Here is a 25,352-nt window from a genome sequence, read left to right as displayed (position 1 = left end):
TGCTCATTGCACTGTAATTAGATATCATGTTCCACTAAAGTGACAACCTCTGGTTTGATTTGGTGGTGTTGTATTTCCTTTAACTTTAGCATCACTTCTACAGAAGCCAAGAGTGTCACAGAGATGGCACTCTCCCTCTTTGGAGACGGCCAGCTGCCACTATATTCTTTCTCTCCCAGAGGTGTATTTTGGCAGTCCATTTCTTTTGCAGCTGTGACTACAATTTGCATTTGGAGAGTATCAGTTTAGAAATAGAAGATATTTAAAAGGGCTAACAATTATTATTTTAAATGGTTGAAAAGGTGATGAGAATTCCACTCTGTCTTGTGTTTGTGGATTAAACAAAAACACCTCTGGCTGCTATAAATACTGCTATTCTCTCTTTCTCTGTTTGGCAGCTGAGATAGCTGAAACATGAGCTACCAGTGCATAGTCCAGTACAACTTACCAATTCCCAGTGCAAATGAGAGGGGGCTTTCAGTCAAGACCTGTTGACTACCATTTCTTCCACAGTTGCTCAGCTTGACCTGTTCAAGGATGATCACGTTATCTGTTTTGTTTTGTATGAAGGGAATCTCTGAGGTGAACTTTTAATGTGTGAAGAGGGAGACTAGTTGGAGTTGTTGGTTGTGAATAAAAACCTGTTCTATTGTACTCAGAATTAGAAAAAAAATCTGCTTAATGCGTGCTAGACAACTAAAATGGTAAATACTGCACTGTTGGAAGAAAAATGGCTTTTTTCCTTTTTTTCCTTGGGTCTTACAACATTCTTAGGCTGCTCAGTTTGACTTCCTTTTAACTGTAACCAAAACAAAATCTGAATCATGTTTAAGTTTGTTTGGTCTAACTTAAAAGAACTGAGCATACTGCCTTTTTCCATAGTTTGCAATTATAATTTTGAATGTTTGGTACTTACTGTATTGTCTAAAATGGCTTTGACTGGATAAGTGATCTTTTTTCCAATTGTATTACCTTCTCTTCTGGGCATGATGATTTTTTTCTAATGTATTTCCCAAAACTTAGCTAAATTGTAGCCTGACCTAAAACAAAGCTTGTTGGATGTCATGGTTTGAATTTGGACTGTCATAAATCATGTCACGTTCTATGTAATGTGTAGCATTCACTTTCACTGCACCAGAACTCTCTCCTCTGTTATTGTGTCCAGCTTTCTGATTGTACTGCAGTCCCTGAACTGTCTGTCCCTTGCTGCTCTGTTTCCATCAAGGCCTTGGCCCTTGAAACTAGATGCAGCCTGAAACTAAAGATTGTTCCTTTCACAAACTACAATACATCGTCTCTCTTTCAAAGAGACTTTTGTGGCTCTTCAAATACTCTTACTACAGAACAATGCATCCATATGCTTTCTCTCTCATGTCTACCTTGTCACCTCTTACATCTTTGAAAGAATGGCAACTTATTTATTACTTTTATTGAAACACAAAGCAAACAATTTCATCAGTCATGTGGAATCCTTCGTTCCTCTCTTTTTATAATGTAGGGTATAATCTTTGCCTCTGGGGAGCTCTGTGATTTCTTTAGCAACTACTTCTGTAGTCAGCATACAGGAACCAAGAACCAACAGGTGTTGTTAGCACTGTCATTTATTTTCAGTTCAGAGTCTAGATTCTTTGAAGCAGCCAAAATGAACACAGCAAAAATTAAAAATAATTGTGTGTAAAGGTAGCTCAAAGTTTGGGACTTGTTCTCTGTGGCCACTGGAGGAAGGTTGAGAAGAAATAAGTTTGATTTGCAGAAGAGAAGATCTTTTTTGCTCTTAGAGAAGAAATAGTAACCTAGAAACGTTATAGACTTTCTTCACCAGAGGGTTTTTTCTTTGTTTTTTGTTTGAAGAACAAGTTTAACAAGCCCATCTGGGGTGATCTAGGTCAGGAGTGGATTCAGCTGGATTCAGCCCACAGAGCCCCACCATCTGGCCTCTGGTTCTGAGCAGACCCACATAGGGCACAGTGAGCAGTGGAACAGCCCCACGAGTAGGCCTTCACCCATGCATGTGGCACCAGCTCCCACCACTCCAGGACTGTGCTGCAATGTGGATCCTGGATCAGCTGGCACAGGCACTTCATGCTAAGACTGCACTGTGCATGACGGCTGCTCCAACCACTTCAGGAGCAATGCTGCACATGCCACCCATGAGCGCTGTGGTTTCATAAGCCCCAGACCAGCTGGAGTGGGTGCCACTTGCAGTGCCATTCCCTGAGCTGGCATTACATACGGCAGAATCTGGCTGGAATGGGCACGGTGTGCAGCACAGCAGCACTACAAAGCAGCCAGTCCACTTGTAGCATTACAAGGCAGCAAGTCCACTCGTGCCAGACTCTGGGGCTGCATTTTTCCTAACTCCCTCCCCAAGTGGGGCTGTTTTTTAGCTCTCTGCCCCTGCTCCTGGATGGACAACTCCCTACCACAGACCTGCCAAATTCCCCCCTGGATCCAATTTCCTCCCCTGATCCCGCCTGCCTTTCCCCCCCACACTTGGATCACTTTCCTGGCATAGCTCCCAGCACTGGTGAATATATGCACTAGTGGGGATCCAATCTTAAGGTAAGCAGCATGATCATAGATTGGGTCCCACAAATGTGTGCATATGCCCTAAATTTATATAGCTAAAATCACTACGTAGTCTGACGCAAATGGTTTGTTTCTCCCCTTTGTTTTGTTACTACTTGTTCTCATGCAGCTGCGGTTTTCAGGTGTGGCATCATATGTTTATGTTAAATGGTAAATTCATTTGAACAATATCCTTGTTTTGAATGCCCTGTGGATCCATAGAAATAACAACAACAACAAAATGATTATCCTGATATTGTTTTATAAACTATGTTAATTTAGGATAATCAATCATTGTTTTAAATAATTGGAAATGTAAATGCGACTTAGATATTATAAATATCGTTGTCCAATATACCGTAGAGATTCCAGTCCTTTCAGTCATAAATAAGATTGTTTTTATATTCAGCAGAAAAATGTTACAAATTAGGAATTAATTGCCCCATGATCAATTGATAATTTTCCCTCCCATTGTGTGTGGAAAGCTACTGGCTGACAGGCATTCCAGTCGCAACAGGAGGGGAAAGTATCAGTCAATTATGAAACAATTAGTTCCAATCGCTACCACTTCTTTTTGTGTGTGCTGGTAAGATTGCCCTAAGAATGTAATAGCTATGATTAACCCTGGACAATGCTTGACTTTCTAAACTTAAAAATCAAAAGTAAATGCAGATGCTTTTTGATTTTTATCGTTTCTTGGAAAAGTGACGTTCATGAAACAAAAATTACAGTTTGGCAGCCATTATAGAGGCTGCTGCCATCAGTCAGCTTGCATTCATGGTTGTGCAAAGGCTGCTTCTGATTTCAGTAGGGACACGGTATGGCTAAAATGTTCTAGAAAACCTCAGTATCAACCCATGAATTAATTTAGGTCGTATAACATCAAAGACCACTAACCTCCCTACTAATGTTGCTACCATAAAAATATTCATTAAACATTAGCACAGTACCTTTATAAGAAAGTTATTGGGGGAAAAAAACATCTGTAGCAGCCTGTTCACTTTATGGAGGATTTAAAGAGATAATATTTGCCAGGTCATCTAGATGTATTTCTCACCCTTCTAGAGTAGTAAAATGATTGACATATGAAAGATTTACACATGTAACTTAATACGTCTTTTACATATATATATTTAATATTCACGCAACAAACTGCAGAGCTGCTTTATAAATAGCATTTATCACACACCTTTGAATACTTCATTTGAGCCCTTTATCATGTGCAAAGCTTTTAGACTGATCTGCATGATTCTGTCCAACTCAAGTATTTTTCCATTCTAATGCCCAGGTGACAAATGCTGATGATCTAATACCAAATACAAACAGTATGTTTTAAACATCCAAAAGGATGTTTTTCTAAATGCTACCATAAAAACTCATAAGATCTGAAACATTATCTAACTTATTTCCTTCCCCCACCTATTACCAGTAATGCAGACCAAATTGTATGCCCTTTCTTTCGCGTGTGCAAACCTAATATTTGAATTGTCATTAGAGATCACTTGTACTTTCTGCAGAAAGCTCTCATGGATAACTGGCCAGCCTTTGAAATTCAGTAAGTCAGTCTTTTGATGCACAGGAAGAAACTCTGGCCCACACTTTTTGTTCTTTGGCACTGCAGCTATAACTGGCATGAAAAAAGTCTGAATACTTTGGTAAAGTCAGCATATATGACTCTGAATATAGATAGGGAGCAGATCTTTTCAGAAAGAAGGTGCCATTTTTATATAGTCAACTTGTCAAAATGGAGTCACACCTTAAAGTGCTAATTATTTCACGACCTAGTTCCTAAAGTTTGCCTAAACTGTGAGGTAGCACTAAATTGTGCTTCTCAGTTCCCTTTTTTTGGTACTTCAGGCTATGCATAATACCTCATACCCATACTTTAATTTTACTAAAACTGTACCATGGTTAGTGAGAAAATTGGGACAAGTAAAAAAATATCAATAAGCAGAATATTCAAAGGGGAAAAAGTAAACTCAGAACTGTAACCAACAGATACCAAAACAAGCACGTTAATAGTTTTTCTCTGTCATTAATTTTACAGTTTGTGTTGTATCGTTCCTATGAATTTTACCACTTCATAGCTAATCTGTATGGCATATTACTAGTTTCTAGGCTTTATTAAATACATTGATTTGACACTAGCCAAATGCGTGAATATAAATTGATTTTATGCAATACATACAACAAGGATTTATTGATATATAAAGGGTTTCATTATTTATAGAATTACACCAAAATTATTTTGAAACAACAAGAATTCTCTCTGGACTGTATTAAAAATTTCATGCCTAAATGCAGTTGAACATTAATTTTTAGATGAGTTCTTTTGTCTTATGCTGCACTATAAATGAAGTCTATTGGAAATAAATATCTGGGGAGTACAAATGCAGTTTAAAGCTTCAGAATACAAGATGCAGGTGTGAAAGATGATAGAACGATCATGTGGGAGGAAATTACTGCAACTTCTTTCTCTCCTTTTTTCCTATTTGTAACTCTGGTTAAGAGCAAGGATCTAAGTCATTTTACTGTAGCATTGGCTATTAATAGCAGAAGATGGTGGGGTTAAATTATATGCATCAAGCTATTTTGGTAGGCTTGGCAATATTATCACTGCTGATACATGACAACAGTGTCAACATCTAGGGACACAACCTTGTCTCTTTAATAAGAAGAAAAAGATGATTGATAAGAATATCTGTAATGAAGGTATGCCTCAGTGCACAGCCCAGGTAATGGGCCTTTGTTTGGGGATCTTTACAGCAGATTTGAGTATGATGGTATCTTTCCTTCACTCCGTACTTCTGTTTGAGATTGTTATATTTGACTTACAGCTATCTGCCTCCAATAGCTGTCACATCCCTTTTTTGTATAAAGAAGAGACTGTTACAAATTTAATCAAGTAATTAGAGCTGATATTCCTAAAATCCCACTCTGTCTTGGCCTAACTCTGTTTTCATTCAAATGAATGGGAGTCTGATTAGTAACTACAGCAGAAGCAGAGTTAGTCAGTTGTGAGCAGCACTTATGAATATCCTGTCCTGGTCACCTTAGTGCTGTGAACTGTGCCTACATTGAACTGCCATGAACTGTTCAGCTGATACAGCTGGTCAGATTGAGGGCCTTTTGAAAGTCTTGCCCAAACCTTCTCTAGCACAGACATTATAGTGTGAAACATTTCATGGCTACCTGGGTTGGTAAATGAGTAGGTTCCCTTTTGTTAATTCAAAGATCAGGAAATTTAAAGAGGAAACATAGAGTATGTCATTCGGTGAGTATGTACCATTCCCAGTAGATATCCCATTATCTTTTCCAAGTTTTCTATGATACTAAAATACTGCCCAGTGACAGTGTCTTCCATACTCTTATGTTCATTTCAAAGAACATGCCAGGAATCTAAATTGCTGTATTACAAGGATTGTGTCAGTTAAATATACATTAATTATTCAATAGAGCTGTTCCATATTATGTATTAAATCACCAAGGCTGTGTACAGATAGTCAAAAAGTCCAAGGTTGAATCAATTCAACCTTCACGGGTTAGTCTGAGCTGCATAGATTGAAACAATAAGCAAGTGAACAGACTTTTAACTTGATTCTGGAAATGCAGCCACATGCTGAGGGTCAATGGAGAATCCCTCCCTGCTCTGCTGGAACAGACAGCTTGGGCCAAGGCTAACCTGCCAACTGTGATTGGGGGTTTTGTAGGGAAAGTACAAAGCATCCTGGGATACTGGGACACTGTGAGTTAACTTGAATCTGGAAAGGATCTGGGACAGAAGTTCAATAAACTGATTTAACCTAAATCAGTTAAGTCTGGTACTACATCCATCCAGGTTTATCTTAAACTGGTTTCAGACATTTTGAAAGCAGTTTATGCACACTGAACTTCTGTTGTGTTATAGATTTGAACCAGTTTCCAATCACTTATACCGATTTATGTGTAATTTCTGTCCTTAAATGTTCAGATGTAGCTTAAAAAGAGTACGTAGTTTGGATGATTTTCTGAACTTTATTCAATTTCTAGATCTTCAGGCTGCAAAAACTGGGCTGGAAATCCTACAATTTAGAGTTTTCTTCAGGGTGATGATTCTGTTTATACTTATTGCTGCTTGCTTTGAAAATTAAAGAGGGGACCAAATTCTGTTCATCTAAATTTATGTGGGAACATTGACACAGAATCATAGGTAAGATCTGCTCTCTAGTCATGTTTCAGAATAAGAATAGATGTTTCTGTATTCTGTATGCCACTTATGACTTAGTTAGTATAAATACTGTGTCAGTCTAGAAGCACCAGGTACTTTGGAAGAGGGTTCACAATCTTTTTGAACCAGGATGTGATATTTACATGTATCATCTGCCAACCCAGTGACACATAGCAGTCCTAGTGTTTTGGAGTGTCAACAAGACTTAGTAGTGCCAGCTGCTTTCTGAGAGGCTTTCTAGTTTTGTGTCTTGACTGATGAGGAAGCAATGACAGTTTTAATGTAGTACTACAGCTCTATGGAAGTGTTTTGAGTACCAACATAGTAACTTTGTAGCTTAGAGTTGTTCCCTGTGCTAGCAGCAGCTGATCACTTGATGAGTTTATACAGTTGAAAGTCTAGGTTCAATTCTCAGCTTGATATTCCCCCAACTAGTGGACTCAATTAAGTTCTCAATAAGGTATGACTGATAAACATCAGAAAAAAACAATAATTTAAAGAGCAGCTGGAAAAGGTCTCATCTTAATGAAAAGGTATAGAGGCATGTAATTCAAATATGCATTTCCTGAACACTGAGGGCAGCACAGAAACTTGAATTCCAGCACCAAGATTCTTTGTGTATGGCCTTTTTCGCAAAATTTTTTTTACCGTTTACCATACCTTCTTGAAAACATTACTGAATACAGATTGTATTTGAAGTCTTTTTAGTGGTCTTGAAAAAACTGTTTTGATATGATATTTTTACCATGACCCTTTTATTCTTCCAAAAACAGTTACAAACCTGTCTTTGCAAAAAGCCAAGAAAAGCTCTTTTTTGACCTTGTCTTTTTAAATAAATGCCAGTGACTGAAGCTACAAAGATAGGACATTTCATTAATGGGGAGATGAATGAGTTAGAAATCTATTATTAACACCAGAATATTTAAGCCTGGGAAGAGATCACTTTTTGCTGATATCTTTAGACATACTGCTAATGTTCCCATTTTCTTAATGATAAATTTATTTCATTAGAAACATTCTAGTTTAAATGGGTAAATTTTCAGTATCATATGAAACCTTTCCCAGTACCAGAACATGCTTACCATGGTCATACTGTCACTAAGGGTAAATAATTTTGTGTGTCTCTTGGTATAGTATGGATAAAGCCACTGAAGAAATTTTTATTTACCAAATTCTTAGTTTTAGCTTAAGGTTTTGGTTTGTTCATAGAACATGTTCTGTAACTTTGTTCCAAGCTGAATGTAATTACTGTGCTGAACATGTCTGAGGTACTTAATGGATCAGCTGTAGCACAAGTACCATTTATAATCTAGAAGCAAACATTCAACATTTCATTATATTGAAGTATCAAAGGGTTTTTTATTGTACTTTTAGTATGGTTATTGAAGAAAGATTCATAGTTATTTCTCAGGTGGGTTTTAACTGCCCACAGAAAAAAACATTGGCCTAAAATTGCTATAAAAGTATTGGCAGGGCGGGGGGGATTCCAGTCTATTTGTAGGAGAGCAATAAATAAATAATGCTGATACTGCATAGTTTGTTCTCCTTACTCTCTTATATCAGTACTACTTTTTGATGACCCTGGACATGTCTACACATGCATTAATGTGCGTTAGGTTGTGCTAATATGCAGTAGTGTATTTGCATGCTTTTTTAGTGATGCTTAATGCACAGTGGACTATTTTACTGCTCATTTGCATTATGTCACAGTTTTATGCCATGCTTTAATGCGCAGTAAAATAGTTTACTACATATTAAACACACGTGTAGATGCATGTGCTGAATACATAAGTTAGTCCATATTGCAGTGTTTTGAAATGGCCAGAAATCCCAAGCTTCAGTAATACTGACCATATTTAATAAGAGGCAGGTTACATATACATTCCAATAATTCAGGAGAATTCTCCCAGGTTTGTTCTCCTGGTAGAAAAACTTACCCACAGCCACAGGTACAGCCATTTGAATATTGAGGCCCTGAAGAGAGAAAAGGTTGCAGTGCTAACACTGTGCAGCCAAGGGAGGGGTGGGGGCTTTGTACACATTTCAGCATGCTCTGAAGACTCCTTTAGTCTGCCTGGTGACAAATGGGAGCAGTGCATAGAGCTAACCAGATTAGCTGGCCCAGACTGCCCACAGTCAGCCTGTGTTTCCCTGTAGCACAATGTAGGGATTGTGAAGGCATCATGTTCTTCTCCCTTCTGGAGCAGCAGAGTCTAGTGAGTGACACACTGTTTCCCTGGGAGATGGGAGGGATGCTGAAGGACCATTTTTCTCTTACGAGAGAAGCCACGGCAGGAGAAACTCTTTTGGGAGTGATTTAACCCTGGTTGTTCCCAGATTATTTTTCTCCCAGAATACCTATATTTTCCTTGGGAGAAAAAGCGTGAACATCTGTACACTCTCAGTTTCTCCTGAGTATGAACTCTCCCAGGAGAAACTGAATGTCTGTACAAGCCCTTAAAGTCCCTCAATAAGGTACCGCCATGTGGCCAAGCTGCTCCATTAGACATTTACCATGTCTGCTATCTGAGGTCAGGCTCACAACAAAATTGTAGTAGGCATGGTCTCCGGGAAACCTAAAGTATTAGTGTCAGTTTGTTATTAGCAGGATTTTGTTTTTAGTAGGACAACACTCCACTGGATGCTCCACTTTTGTTCTCATACTGAAACTTGAAACTGGCATGTTCTTGGGGTTCGTTGTGAGCATCTCTCACATCTCTAATTAAGGGTTCTGGAAAGGACAATATAAGTTTTGTCTAATTAATAGGAGTGCCTTTACAAGTGGTTTAAATTTCTCTTCAAGAACAACTTACAACAGTCTAAAAGGATTCTAATAGGCTTGGCTGCCTCATGGCTGACTACCAACTCTTGCTTAGGTGTTCAAGGTTATAGATAAAAGAAGGAGCTGCCTTTGCCATCTGTCCCATCTTCTCTTATTCTCCAAAAGCTTCTCTATGAGTTAAATCTATTCTGTCTATAGATGGCTTCCCCATTTTCATTCCACCCCAAAGTTTCCCAAAGCTCCAAGCATTAAGATTGGTGCTAGCACATTGATGCCTGGAGCACAGAGGGAGCTGGATAGAGGCAGGTGGCCGTATAAAGAAAACTGTTCCTTCTATCAAATCCCCAAGATCTTCAGGTCTGTGTGTTCTGGAGACTGTTCAAATACTAAAATGTTAACAGTGTCATACCTGCTCTAAAAAGGCACGACTCTGTCTTTTCCCCAGAGGGCACTTAGGAAGAACCTGAGTTGACAGTAATGGAATCCATTCGCTACAGGAATCATTCCAGCAGAGTGGGGGAGGGAGTCCTAAACTTCAGCTTCCTCAGTAATTTAGATGATGATTTATCCCAGAATTATTTTCCCAAACTGGCAAATTGCGGTATAGAACTATTGCTTTCTGTGCTGTTGTTTTGCATTTAGGTTATAAATATTAGTAAATGCAGCATTAATATGTGGACTGTGCTATACAGAAGGAATAGGTATGCTAAGAATTATTCTCTACTGAGTTTTTCACAAAATCGCACACTTTTGATAATCACTTGGCAAGTATATATGTCATTGTATAATTAAGGTTTATATATAAATCTTAATTAAATTCCCTGACTTTTTATTCCTTTCCAATCTAGATGTAGGTTTTATTTTGTGTTTGTATTCAAGGATGTCACTTCATAAACAGAGATATTATTTTAGTAGTCACCTTCCCAAAATACATTATAATACTAAAACTATGTTTATCTTGTTAAATAAACTATCTTAAATTAAATGATCAGATACTTCACAATCTAAATACTTCTGCCATATTCATATCATTATGATGGGATACTGCAGTATTATGATAACAAAAGCCATGTGTGCGGTGGGGGGTAGTGGTCAGAAGCTTGGTGTTTATTGCTGAGAGGTTTCTGTGGGATAAAAGAGTGGGTAGATTTTTCGTTTTCCTTCACACATTTAAAAATATCAGAACAGTCTCTTTGAAACATAAAGGCTGAATACTCTCTTGCAAAGTCTCAGAGCATTTGTGTATGCCTCATTAGATTCAGATGACCTCGAACAGCACTAGGAGACTACAGAGGTTTGTTCCTGGAGATTAGAGGAATCTGCTCGTTTCATTATTTTTCCCTTCTTTAAAAAAAATGTAAGATTTCAAGTTTGCTTTCCCAATACATTTCAGAATGCAATTGCAAAATTGGAAGCAAATAAATGACAACATTTGCCTTAATATTTAATTAGCTGATAGTCAGTGCTGCAAACTGTGTCTTCCATTACAAAACAAAGTAGTGAACTGCCAGGCCTGAAATAATGAAGCAATATATTACAATTAAGCAATGTAATTTTTATTTAATTAAGATCTATCTTATGGCTCTGTTTCTGATTTAACTGATGTTCATTGACAGAATACTATATAATATATAATAACACTAAAATTTACAGCTAATGCCTCTTAATATTTTGTTTCGTAGTATTTGGCCTTCCTCATAATACATGGAAATAGGTCCTACTAATCTGCATTAACTGACATATTAGTGAGCAGTGTCCAAGTTCTGCAAAGCATATTTTGTCTAATGAGATTTTGGGATACTGGTAGGACCTTTACAGAAGTAGGAGCTAATACAGAGCCCATTGAAATCAACAGGAATCTTTCCATGGACTTCAGTGTGCTTTGGATATTGATCTGCCATTGCACCATTGCAGGCAGTAAGTAAATGCAATTATTTACAAATAGCATGAGCAAATGAAATACTAGGTGGAGTTATATCATATATGCCTTCTGTGTCACCGTCACCATCATTTTATATTAGACTTGAGGCTACACAGGGCAGTGACAAAAGGGCAAAAACAAAATACAGAAGCAAGGAGCAGGACAGAACCCAGGTCTACATAGCCATGTTTCAGGAAGATTGCTACTGCATCACCCCAATATGGGTTCCACAGAGTGAGGTAAGCATCTTTAGGCCTTGTTTTCAACCTTTAAATAGAACGGAGGTGCTAGATTACAGTCTTAGTTCTTGGAGATGTTTATGCTTACATATGAGTTGTCTTGGTGATTTCAGTGGAATCTCTCTCACCCCCACTGCACTGTTGCACTGTATGGTGCCCCCATCATGCTGCTACACTGCACCAGACCACCTGCACTGTGTGGGGTCCCTGAGTCCCCCTATCTCCCCAACTCCACACCTTGTTTGTGGGCTCCCGCAGCCCTGCAGGCCATGCCTTCCGCCCCTGGGCAAAAGTAGGAAGCAGAAGCAAGAGAAGCGAGGGGGAGCCCAGAGACTCCAGTGGCAGCAACAGGAGAGCAATGTGGAGAAGGGCACCTGGGCTGGGAACTGGGGGACTCCCTTGGGACCCAGATGTGGCCCTGGGCCTCCAGTTGGACAGCCCTGGTTTAAAGAAATAGAAAGCCAGTCCTTATCGCCTTAGTGACTTGAAGAGACTTGTTCATCTCTGTGGGAAGGCTTACACAAAGTAAGAAAGATTGGCTCTTGATTAATGAATTTTCAGTATACTCCAAAGCCGTTTGCCCCTGTTATTTTGATGCGACTAATTTTCTTCATTTGATAGTTGTTTAAATTTCTTTGTGGAAGGCTGAAGGCCAAGTTACTTCTGGGACTGTGAGAGCAATTGTACACTCAGAGCAATAATGAATGATTGTTATCTCTCAAATCCCTTTTCCCTCTGGTTTTCTGAAATAAAAAATGAAGAATGATTATTCAAATCAAAGATATTTAGGCCACAGTAGAACATCAGAACAGTGTGTTCAAAACCAACTCAAACATTTCAACCAAACCTCAGGTGGCACTGAAATTGCACTATATGAATCTCCCTTCCTCCTCACCCATCATCCCCCACCATCCCCAAACCTTCTCTATATACTGTAACTCACAAAAATGGTTTTGCAAAATGCCCATAAAGCAACCATTAAATTTAAAAGTCTGTTAAGGTAAGAGTATATTTCTGTTACTATCATGGGTGCTTCAATCTGGCTGCTGTTAACTACCCCACAGATGTGGTAACTTCATTAATACACCAATGAGACAAGTGAATAATTTAACAGAATATTGTCTGTAGCAAATGTCACAGGAAATGACTGGAAGGAAAATTGCCTTCAATAAATGAGGATCAAGAATGGATACAAACCAATTTCTGTTTGATGTACAATTCTGCTCAAATGGGGAACAACAATAGGTTATTGTTTTTGCTGGAATGATTGGAGGTTTTTTTTATTATATTCTTCTCACAACCTCACTTATTTTATCTAAATATATTATCTATGACCTCTCTTTCTCCCCCGACATGGACACACAAATAACTGGGTAAATAGAGTATGGTGTTTGTACAGATGGGACTGTTATTACCTAGTTTACCTACTTACACTTTCAAACTTGAAGGGCAAAAGCTAAAACTATATGATGGATTTATAGTCATTTTGAGTCGTCTAGCAAATTCAACAGTCCTAAACTTGGAAGTATTGGAGAAAAATCCTAAGCAATAAAATAACTACAGCTGAAATTAACTCTGGAAATGACTTTTCCCTCTGGCCTAATAAATATTGAATGAACCAACATTCAGCAATATGCTAATGATGTGATATTTACCCAGTAAGCAGATACATCAGTTGATGCACTGCCTTTCTAGTATGTTGTTGATCCACTTTAACCATTTAAATATTTTCTTTTGTCACTATTTTCCCAAAAGCAGTTTCCCTGGGGACTAAAATGGTGAGCGAAAGTCATCATGAGGCCCTGGCAGCACCGCCAGCCACCACCATCGCAACTCCGCTTCCAAATAATGGCACTGAACCAGCCAGTCCTGGAGGTACGGGTGGAAAAGAAGATACATTTTCAAATTTAAAGAAGTTTATGAATGAACTCAACAAAATTCCACGTAAGTAAAATACCTTTGCCTTGAAATCCCAGTGGTAGAAAGCTACTGCCAACATACTGGCTATGTTGTAGAATATATTTCTGCAGTTTATCTAAATAGCAAGCTGATACCAAGCTAATATGTTAGGATTGCTGTCACATGATTCATTTTCTTTTCAGTTTCTAAAGCTATTTTTAGTCAGGTATATAATCCTAATAATTTCTATTCTTTAACTCCATGTGGTACAGCCTAACAAAGCTCAGAAGGGGAAAAACTAGAAATTCTAATTCCATTTTGGCTATGGATAGATGTAGTAATAAACCCTTTAAAGTTAGGGGTGGAAGATTTTAGCTTTGTAATACACATCAATAAACCAAGGCAACTATTCCTTCTGTCCATTCCTATACCTTTGTAAGCAGAGCTAAAACACTGTGACTTGAAATCTGAATGTAACAGGTATAACATTACAGTAGTTTAATTACACTTGCTCTAGGATAAGAACAGCCCGACAAAATGGTTTGAGGTTCCAACATGACCTGCTATATCTGGTATAATTTAAAACCAATATACTTGTTTATGTGTCCACACCCTTTTTAAAATAATTGCCATCAGATTAATTGTCGCTGGGGTGACAGTGACAAATACTGGAGGGATTTGAATCTAGTCTCCATTTGCTACAGAAACTGTGGTTCTGTTCTTTACAGATTCTTGTTGCTGGTCAAAAAGGTCAACAATGCAAAGGTAAATACAAACATAGAACCAGACTGCCCTCTTCCTCCTGAGCCTTTGACTCCAGTGCCTTGCACTGGCCCTTTTCAAAATGTCTGTAAAGACATCTACTGTGATCCTTTTCATACACCACAGCTAGAAGGCAGCTATTAATAAAGCCCTAGAGTGTGCCACACACACAGAGTAGGAGAGACTGTTCCTGCACTGCCAGGAAATTAATTAGGTTAAATTGTGCTCAGAAAACCCTAAAATAAGTCCCACATTACAGAGGAAGGCAAAAAAAAAAAAAAAAAGAACCCCAAAACCCTTACCCAACTGCCTGGGGGAAAAGGTCCTTCCTGATCCCAAATCTTAATATTCATTTAATCCATAGTAATTCATAATTTTTAAGGATTGGTAGGTACACTAGTGCAGCCCAGTCAAACTTCCACCCCTAGCAGTGGTCAGGATCTTCAAAGGAAGGTCAAAAAAATCCAGTGATCAGTAACATATTCATAAAGAAAAGTTCTCCTTGGTCTCTACAGGTGACTGGCAGAAGCCTTGAAGCAGAGATTTCCAGACACCCCCCCTACAAAGATTGTTTTCTTTTTCAACCCCTTCATAGAATTACTAAATACTTGAATACACATATAATACATTGATATTACTGCATCAGAATATCCCTATCCTATCCAACTATGCTTTTCATAAACTAATGAAGTTTCATCTTGAAGCTGTTGCCTCCACAAATTTTTTCTTTATTGGAATCATGGGATAATGACAGGATCAGGACCTAAATTCAGGTCCCAGGAATAAGAGCAGTTTCTTACCAGCACTATTTTTTGTCAAACATTTAGTACAAACATGCTTGCATCGGTTTGCCTAAGGGGAGAATTTATCTGAGGTTTTTCAAAGTGGTGAAAAAATGCTGAGAACTTTCGAGCTCTGAGAGATTTTAAAATGTAGATAAAGTTGGGGTTGGTCTTCTATAGCGATAGTCACTCTGGGTACATACAGACATTTAGTAAGATTAGGGGGAGGTTAGATCAAGTTAAAAATGGTCACTTAATGTAAAGTAAATCATGATAGGTGCTAGTGGGGGCTTGGAGAGGTCAGAGAGGCAAGTAGGATCTGCAGAAGACACACTGAAAGGACCAGGGGGAAGTGGGGTCTCCAGGAGGTAAATGGTGTCTGCAGGGGGAGGTTAGAGGGGAAGGGTCAGGAGGGTTACTGGGGTCCACAGATTGGAGGGTGGGGATTGGGAGGGTTTTGTGGTATGGGGGGGCACAAGCAGGGTCTGCGGGGGGCTTGGAGGGATCGGAGGGGCTAGGCCCCCAAACTCCCACCCCAATAAACAACCCCCCCTTCACCATCCCCCACACTTCTCCCCCCACCCCATTTTAATCCAGTCGGCTCCTGGCACTGGGAGTGTTTATGGGATAGGGGGGTTTGTGGGGTCGAGGGAGTTCCATCTTGGGGAGGGGCAAGTGGTGGATGGGTAACAATAGCCTGGTGTTGTTGAGTGGTAGGAAAAGTGCAGCCCCAGGACTGGGGCCTGTATTTGAGCTTTTCCAGCCCAGACCTACACTGGGAACTGTACAGAGGTTCAGATAAATGGGTCTTGCTGGGCCCAATCTAAGTTTGACTGCCTTGGAGGTACAGTTAACTTAGATTTGACCACTCTAACCTTCCTGAACTTCTGTATAGTTCCCTAGTCCATTTGGATCCCTAGGGAACTAGGGTAGACTAGTCCAGTTCCCTAGTCCATTTAGATCCCTAGTTAAGTTAAATTGCTAAGTGTGTAAGGGTCCACAGCCAGGTGAACTACGTTATATCAGGTGACCATTTTTAACAAGATCTCACCTCCCCATAACCTCCCTGAATGTCTGTACTTAGCCTCTGATGTACCATCAGTCTTCTAGAAATGCAGTGGTGTTCCTTGCAATAAAGCTTATACTTAGATCCACTAACATAGATTTCTGTTCCTGAGAAGACTTTTGTAAAAAAAGTCTTGTAACTTCATGCATATACAGGAGTGTACACTAGAAAATACTGATGCAAACTTGAGGGCTTAATTTATCAATACTTGAAAATGTTTAAAGTAGTTAAGTGTCATATGAGACCTGGGATACTACTATTATTTTAAGATTATAATATAAGGGACCATGGCTGTTCACTTCATTTTAGTGCTTTGCACATTCATGTTAAAAACAGTAAACTAAACTACTATTAGAACTGTTTCTAAAGTGATATTACGTATAATAATGAACACACTCTTTCAGTATAAAAATTCAGATAGCATCAAAAAACATTATTTTGGCACTTTTTGTAAAATGCAAAGTAAAAATTATTTTTGTTTTCTTAATACAGGTTTTTAAATATGCATGGTCTAAAACATTTGCAAATTGGCAGCCCAAGCAAACTTACAAAATATTTGGGCAAGGATTATATTTTACAAAGAGGTTTGGTGGGCCTACTTTGTTTTGTTTTGTAGTATTTTTGGTAAAGGTTATCACTTATGGAACAAAATAATGTAGTGAGACCAATAATGACAGGTAACAAATTAGAATATTAATCAATTTTTTGTCTCTGAAATGGATCTTGGCAATCTGGCAGATGCACTTTCTGCAAAATTGATAGCAACCAGCTTTGGTCTGTCACTCGAAATTCCCATGTGCAAGAATGGAGGTGTTACAATGGCAAGAAGTCTGCATGTCATTAGTTAGGTAATCTGCACAGTCCGGTATATACCATATTCAGATAGAATTGCCTGATAATATCACAGGAGGAAAAAACTACTAGGAGAAAAAAGACAAAAAAGGGTGGAGAAAAGCATTCAGTACTGAAGCATTTTTATCTTTTAATGTATGGTGCATGGAGTTATTTAAATGAGGCAGACAAAAATCTGTATAGGATTTCCCTTTTATTTTTCAGCAGCAATTTTAACATGACTGGGGGCAGGAATGATTTGTACTATGTGAAATTTTGCAGATAGAGATGAGTTTGTAATGCAGTGTTCTGTTCTTTGCAAATAATGTTGTGAATGAGTTTTTTTAATCATATAAAATCCTTCCTTAAGACATGGTTGAAGGGTTCAATAGCTATTTGCTAAAATCAGATAATGAACTATTGGCTAAAAAAAAATAAAATTAAAAAATCTTAAGCAGTATGTCAGTGAAAAGACTCATGTCACTTTAAGTATCTCACCATATCTTCTTTTTACCATCTTTGTTAAATTTTAAGGAAATTCTCTAAATAAGCTATGAATAAAAAGGACTATGAAAGATGCAGTATAAAATATGAGCAACTCTGCCAAACCTCAATAGTATTTAGTTAAGCCGGCCATCTATATTCTTGCATACTGCTTGGAAAGAATTAGATGACCAGTTTGATCATTTTCATCTTCTTACCTGTGCCTTGGATTACTCCCTTACCATGAAATCTGTTAATGAACGACAAAACACGCCACTGTGTTCACTCTCAGAATTTTTATCAGATCGTCCTTTTTGAAGACAAACCACAGATGCTTTGAAAGTTAGGCTATCACTGTGCCTTCATGCTGCCTGCTGTAGTATACAGCTCTCTCACTCTATATCACAGCAACAGTGCTTAAGATTTCTTATCACTAAATGTTCCCAATGGCCGAGTACAGACCGTCAAAAAGCACAGGTTAATCTAAGCAGTGTAGACTGAACCAATTAAACAAGTTAACAGACATTCACGTTTGATTTCAGAAATGCAGCCACATGCCTGCAGAAATGTAGGCCAGATGCCGGGGAGGGGTGGTGGCAACACTAAAGCATGCCTCTCTGCACTGCTGGAGCAGACAGCTTGAGCCAAAGCTAGCTTGCCCACTCTGTGAGGAGCGGGGTTTGTGGAGGAGGTGCAAAGCATCCCAGGATGCTGGAGGACTGAATGTTAACTTGAATCTGGAGGGGATCTGGGACAGAAGTTCAATAAACCAATTTAACCTAAATCAGTTCAGTCTGATACTACATCTATCCAGGTTTATCTTAAACTAGTTTCAGACATTTTGAAAGCAGTTTATGTGCACTGAACTTCTGTGATGTTATACATTTAAACTAGGTTCTGATCACTTATACTGGTTTATGTGTAATTTCCGTCCCTGGCCAGTATGTCCTTGATTCCATGCAAAAGGGAAATTAGGTTGTGCTAAGTATTTTAATACCCCCCATCACTTGAATCAATGTTTGGCATTTAGAATAATCTGAATGCTGAACAATCTGTAATGTATGTATCCTGTGAGGTGAGGAGTATTCTGGCTGCCATTTTATAGATGAGTTACCAAAGGCACAATGAGGCCTAAAATTTACTTTGAGTCACTCAAGAAGTCCATAGGGCTTAACAAATTATAATTTCATGCACTTACCATGGGACCAGCTTCCTCTCAGGCTATAGTAACTTCTCCAAAGATTTCCTCACTTCTCTTTAGAGGTGGGTTTCTTTCCTGCACATCTTGAGGCTGTGAGGGGGTGACCAGGCCATCTGATTTGTCCATGAAGTGTACAACTGTTTGACCACTTCAAATTTTTGTCTCCTGCAAATTTAGAAAGGAAAAACACAAGCTCTTGGGGATGAAGAAAGGCAGAGAGCTTGGTAACAGAGTGAATATAGGTATTAAACAGTTAAATAATGTTATGGACACTTGGAGCATTTTGTATCCCAAATTATTGTTTTCCCACTGCAAGAAAATAACTAGTACTATGTATGTGCAGTGAGTAGATTGGGAAGTTTTACCATACTTATTTGCAATAAAACAGGTGCTTTATGTAAACTATAACTATACATGTTGCTTAAATCATCAGAATTGTTTCTAAGTAGTCTATCTTTTGAAATCTCAGGAAATATAGAAACCTTTCTACCTTAGAAAAGATCACAGCTTTTAGGATGAGGACTTTTGTGCTACTGCAAAATTGTTGGCCAGCCCCTGCTCTCTCTAAGATTAACATTCAGCAGAGTTTTTAACTTGGCAGCAAAGTTTGTACACCTTGCCTACTAGAGCTAGTCGGGAATTTTCAGCTAGACGTTTTTTCATTTAAAAAATGTAGATTTGGCTACATTGAATCTTTTCATGTCGATGTATCAATTTAGTGAAACTTTCCAAGGGAAATGTTTTATTGAGAGAGAGAGATCATGCCCCAGTGGTTAAACTACTCACCTGGCATGTAACAGATCCATGTGCCTAAAATGGATTGGGCACTTGAACAGAAAAGTGCTGTTTAGAAAACAAAAAAACTGTGCTGTTCAGAAAAGAGAAACTCCTCTGTTTTCTATGAATGCCTGAACTACAGAACTAGGGCTACGTACAGAAGGTACACTTAATGTGCTTTAAGCATGTAGAAAGCACTTTATAGCTGTAACAGAACAGACGTTCACAGCAGATATAACATTTTTAAAATGGCGGATCCCACTCTAAGTTAACCCTGGATGGATGCATACTAACCTGAAGTGCTTTCTGTTAGAGCACTTTATTGAATATCGGTGCCAGACCCCAAGGGTTAATGTAGAGAGCAATTGCCGCCATTCCAAACAGCATCGGGCAGGGCTGCTCTAGCCTTGGGAGGAGCTGGTTTGCTCTGCCCAAGGGCCAAGTTGGCCTCACCCCCTTGGCTGTCACTGACCTGAGTCAGTGATAGCCTCTGATCCCAGCCACACATGCAGCCTGGCTGAGGGGGTTGAGGAAGTGGCATTTATGTCCCCATAGCTACCCTGGCCCCATGGCACACCGCAGACCAGCCAGAGGGGTGCTGTAAGGAAAGGAGTTCAGGGTCCCTGTCAGCAGTGGCTGAGGGAGAAGCAGGGAAGAGACACCCCCCCCCCACACACACACACACACACATTCACACCATTAGGGCCTCCCCACACCTTGCTAACTCGGGGATTGGGGGAGCCAGGTTGGGTCAACATGGTACTGGTGAGTCTTGCATTCAGTCTAATGTGGGTTAAAAGGGAATGGATACACAAACATGCATACACATGCACAGACACACACACACACACACACACACACATTTATATATTTTTTTCCATTCCATTATGTAAATATATATTAAGGATGCCTATTTAGCATAACATTCAGGCATAAATAACTGCAAATATCAACCCTTTCTTGACTACTCTTCCAGTATCCCAACCCAAAATCTTACATTTCACCTTACACTTCAAAAAACTCTGAGGGGGTGATTTAATGTACATTTTCATAGACTTCATAGATTTTGGGTTCTGTACACATGTTTCAGGGTGGGGGGAGGGATCAGCTCTCAGTAGCCACTCTAATTAAAACACCCACAGCGTCCTTTGTATTCAGCATCCTAACATCATTTTAACTAAAGCTCATTCAACCGTTCTAATCGGAACACGTCAGAGCATGTGTAAAGGCGTCCTTATCTTTTTTTTCCTGTGTTTTATGATGCCAAAACCCAATGCTGCCAAAAATCTAAGGAGTTTAAGACAAAAATATTTCCTAGGAAAGACAGCGGGCAAGTACTTTACTCCTGACATAAGTTTATGTAAAACAAACTTTAAAAGCTTATAAATATTTCTAGCATATGCAGCCATAAGTGCTGGCCTTCCATTGCTCTCTCTCTCCTTAAAAAGCATTGTTCTATCCCTCACCTTGTGCACGGAGTATGTGTGCATCTGAGAACATGCAGAACATTCTGAGAGCTGTTGTCTCTTCATTTATGTTACTGGGGATAAAATGATTGGTGTCATTTTATTACAATGACTCATACAATTAAAGTGCAGAGATGCTATAAGGTTACTGAGGCATAACTGCAGAGATTTTTTTCCTCAGTTATGCAAATCCCTGCACTTTGGTTGTGAGTGCCTGATTTGCATAATCACAGTACAGTTGTTTCTCAATAACTCTTCTGTATGTAAATCTCCCAACCCTGATTGGCTGCTATAATCCTGTTCTGATACATTTTCCATCTGCAGCAGTTTTGAGCGATCTTTACAGCAATAAAGGCAATATCTCAGCTTTTTGCTTCCCTCACTTTAAACAGAATAAATGCAATATTTTAAGAAGGGAGAAACCAAAAAGCAGAGAAAATGGCACTGTCAAACTTCTGGATGGGAAATTGCTTTAAAAGCTTTTTAAGACGTTTTTGATCCACTTCTTTCCCACGGAAGTCCCTTCTTACAGATCAGCAAAGCTCTTGTCCATACAGTAAAATGATGCATTATACTTTGTTTACATGTATCAATCCTACCCCATATCTCTAAAATGGTCATTATAACATAATGGGAAGAAAAAGCCTATTGCTTTGGTTCTGGAGACAAGGTCTTACAATGCTGAAGGATGGAGATCAAGGAGAAAAGTAAGATAAGACAGAGAAGAATGAGTCTTGGAAAAAGAGAAAGGGAAGTAAAAGGATAAAAGAAGATTTAACCTTTTAAAAGGAAAAAAGATGAGAAACACTTTCAGAAACTTGATGGTACACTTGAGATTTTTCCTAGCACTTTTTCCTTCAGTTTACCTTGTAGTTTGAATTTTTAATTAAAAAATTCAGGTTAATATAACCAGAAAACATTTATCTGTTCAGATGTTACTACAGTTGCCAGCATATTACCCTGCAAGTAACATATGAATAGCAATAAGTTAGGCCTTAGGAACAAAACCCCATCAGAGATCTTAATACAATATCATAATCAGAAACCTATGAACATTTTTTGTACATTTAATGACAAATGTGTGCCAACTTGTTCACTCAAATGCTGAGACATACTGATAAAACTTGGAACTCGTGATGGTCTCAGTGAGTGCCACAAGGTCTTTCTTGTGCTTTAGGCTGATTGTACATGAGAAGGTATGCCTTGAACCATGCCTCTGAGCCATACATTTTTTACCCTTTCATCAACCCTGTCTCTTGCTTCTGAGGGCCCAACAGACTGTTTATTTTCCATGGGCAACAATTAACAAAGCAGAATAAGGGTAAGGAATATAAAAGAAAAAAAATTGCTACAAATGTAAAGACCATGATGTAAAGCTAAACCAAACAGTAAGAATTATACATAGATGAATGCTGTTTAATAGCTTTGCTATGTAGAATATAGATACATATGTATGGTTGAGTAAATTCAGCAAATAAAATAATCCTTAAGGCTAAATACAGACAGTCAAAAAGCCTGGGGCTGAATTGATTCAGTCTTTGCAGGTTAGTTTAAGATGCACGGATTAAATTGAAACAGAAGTGAACAGACATTTTTCTTTGACCCAGGAAATGCAGCCACGTGCCTGCAGTGATTGAGGCCAGAAGCCAGGGTGTGCTAGAAAGTGGCTCTCTGGCTATGTGTTGCTCTCTTCTTGCTGTCCCTGAGCTCTCCGGGATTTGCAGTGCAGACTTACCAGAGCAGGACTCAGCAGGTTGCTCATCACATCCTCTTCCTGCTCCCAGGTGCCTCTGGGATTCAAAGTCCACAGTCAAAGCCAGCAGTAAGTTTGAGCAAGGGAAGGAGTCTGAGGCCTCCCTGGCCCCAGTCCCCAGCTGGGGTTTGCCTGGAGGGGCAGTCCTCCCCCCAGATTGGGCTGTATCCCCAGCTGGGCTTGCTCCCCACCCCCTTTGTTAGACAGCCCTCACTGCTCCAGCTCTCCAACTAGGGAGCAGAGGGGTGGGGGGCCAGCCCTGCTCTCTGGAGCAGACAGCCCAGCCCAGGGCTGCAAAGCATGATGGGATGCTGGGGGACTTGAACCAGGAACGGGTCTGGGACAGAAGTTTCATAAGCCAGTTTGACCCAAACCATAGATTTCATCCATTTCATAGACATTAGAGCTGGAAGGGAACCTCAGAAGACCATCGAGTCCAGCCCCCCACCCGAAGGGCAGGAAGTCAGCTGGGGTCATACGATCCAGCAAGATAAGAATCCAATTTGCTCTTGAAGGTGTTCAAGGTAGGTGCTTGAACCACCTCCGATGGCAGGCTGTTCCAGACCTTGGGGGCTCCGACAATAAAGAAATTCTTCCTTATGTCCAGCCAGTGAAGTCTAATACTACATTCAGCCAGGTTTATCTTAAATCAGTTTCAGCCATTTTGAAACTGTTTTACATGCATTGTTACAGGTTTAAACCAATTTCTAATCACTTAAACAAGTGTATGTGTAATTCTGTCCCTAACCTAAATTACAGGTCCATGCACATAGGCTATACTTCCTGGTCTCTTTCTTTGACTATTATAATTCTGAGAGCTTTATATATCTCCCCCTCACCTTTTCTGTACCTCTGATCAGTTTAGATTGGATTACATGTGCATATGACCTCCTCCAAGAAACAAGTCATTTCTTAAATTTTTTTTCTAACTTGGCATCAAGATCCTGAGCAGTTGTGCACTTTTGTAGTATTTCCGAAATCTGTTGTTATAGACTGCCAGTTTGATGGTATGTAGAAAATAATTAAAGGGCTTTGTTCAGCCTATCACCTCCATCCAGTTTTCCAGTACGCTGAGGGCAATGGGTACTATTCATTACTATTCATGGAGTCAGATACTCTTCAGCATGTTTTCAGGGGACGAGATCTTTCCCACTCAGTCACAAATACACAGCATGAAGGGATACTGGCCAGATTCCAAACTTCTACTAATACACAGAGATAAATGCAACAAATCACCATGAACTTATTATCTGTACTACTACTACTAATAACTATTATTATTCAGATAGCCAAATTTCTAGTAATAGACCCCATTGATCTAGGCACTATGTAAAAGCAGAACAGAAAGAAAAACTTTGCCTGAAGGCAGACTAAGTTTGCCGGAATACACATTTAGGTAGGAAAGTTGAAAAGTCCTATCCCATTGCTAACCCAGCAAGACCCTGGTGTAGATGTACCTGTAGTGACATAAAGTACTTTTGGAAGCTTTCTGTACCTTGTAGGGTGACTATACCTATACCTGCAAACCCCCTCATGCCAGCATGTGCTCCCTCTATGCAAGAGAGTTTTGCTGACATAGCTGTGTCAGCTTAGCTATGACAGCAGATGTTCTGTAGTGTGCATAGGGCCAAAGAAAGATAAAATGAGAGGCAGCAAATGTATGTAGGCATAAGTGGGAATGCATAGCATAGGAAGAATAAGACAGCTCTGATCAGCATGATTGCAATGATCTGCAGTTAGACCTGCAGCCTAACTGTTGTCTAGCCTTTTAGGTATCATGGAAAAGGAGAGTTTTAAGGGGATGTTTGAAAATGCGCAATGAGATAACTGCAAATGCTTATGAGAAGATTCTCTCAAGCTAGGAGAAAGTCCAGAGAAACAGACTTACATTACTCCTGTATCACATTTATTGAAGCCATCTTCCATTTTGCTAATGTTGCTCAAAGACATTCACCGCTCTACAGAAAGGAAAAGTGTGAATTATTAGGAATGGTGAGTCATTTGTGGCATAAATTAGAAATGGAAAAAGATATGTGAAAGTACAGGATAAAGGAAATGTCAGTATTGCAGTTTTACTGCAAATCTCACAATATTTATTCTTTTCCATTAATATGAGAATCTCATCTTCCATGTTTTAACAAAAGAATGCCTCTGGCCCACTTGGTTGATAAAGCATGAAAACATGGCCTGAGTATATCCAGTAAAGTCAGAAGGAATACAAATCAAATGAAAAGAGTCCAAATATATTACTAAAAAATAAAATAAAAAAACTATATGCTTTTTAAGTCATTTCATTATATTTTAGGGGCTTGTCTCAAGATTTTTTAACACTTTGCATTGCCAAAGCTGAAAATCTAACTCTTGAATCTAGTACACCCCATGCAGATGAGTGAAAATAGAAAATTCAAATTAAAAGCTCATCAAGCAGAGAACAACTGAAAAAGAAGCTTTGTAATCTGAGATACTCTTTGATTATTCAGTTTCATAGTTTCATAGTAGCTAGAGTCGGAAGGGACCTAGGTAGATCTTCTAGTCCGACCCCCTGCCTTGGCAGGAAAGAGCACCGGGGTCAGATGACCCTGGCAAGGTGCTCATCTAACTTCCTTTTAAAAATC

The 25,352-nt window shown here is 39.1% G+C and overlaps 1 protein-coding gene across 11 annotated transcripts in view; it reads left to right on the top strand.

Annotated features, from left to right (window-relative positions):
- SYT1 (synaptotagmin 1) overlaps positions 1-25,352 on the top strand; it is a 542,326-nt gene that overhangs the window by 331,779 nt on the left and 185,195 nt on the right. For 7 of the 11 annotated variants that reach the window (XM_019543160.1, XM_019543161.1, XM_019543165.1 and 4 more), the window contains one exon: positions 13,473-13,661. In XM_019543160.1, the coding sequence (XP_019398705.1) occupies positions 13,473-13,661 (189 nt within the window). The remainder of the gene's footprint in view (positions 1-13,472; positions 13,662-25,352) is intronic. The other 4 variants (XM_019543164.1, XM_019543166.1, XM_019543159.1 and 1 more) reach the window with 1 other exon arrangement.

Source organism: Crocodylus porosus, unplaced genomic scaffold, assembly GCF_001723895.1.
Source record: "Crocodylus porosus isolate Cpor-Errol unplaced genomic scaffold, CroPor_comp1, whole genome shotgun sequence".
Classification (NCBI taxonomy): Eukaryota; Metazoa; Chordata; order Crocodylia; family Crocodylidae; genus Crocodylus; species Crocodylus porosus.
The sequence above is the reverse complement of the archived record's forward strand: the minus strand, read 5'-3'. Positions and strand labels throughout refer to the sequence as shown.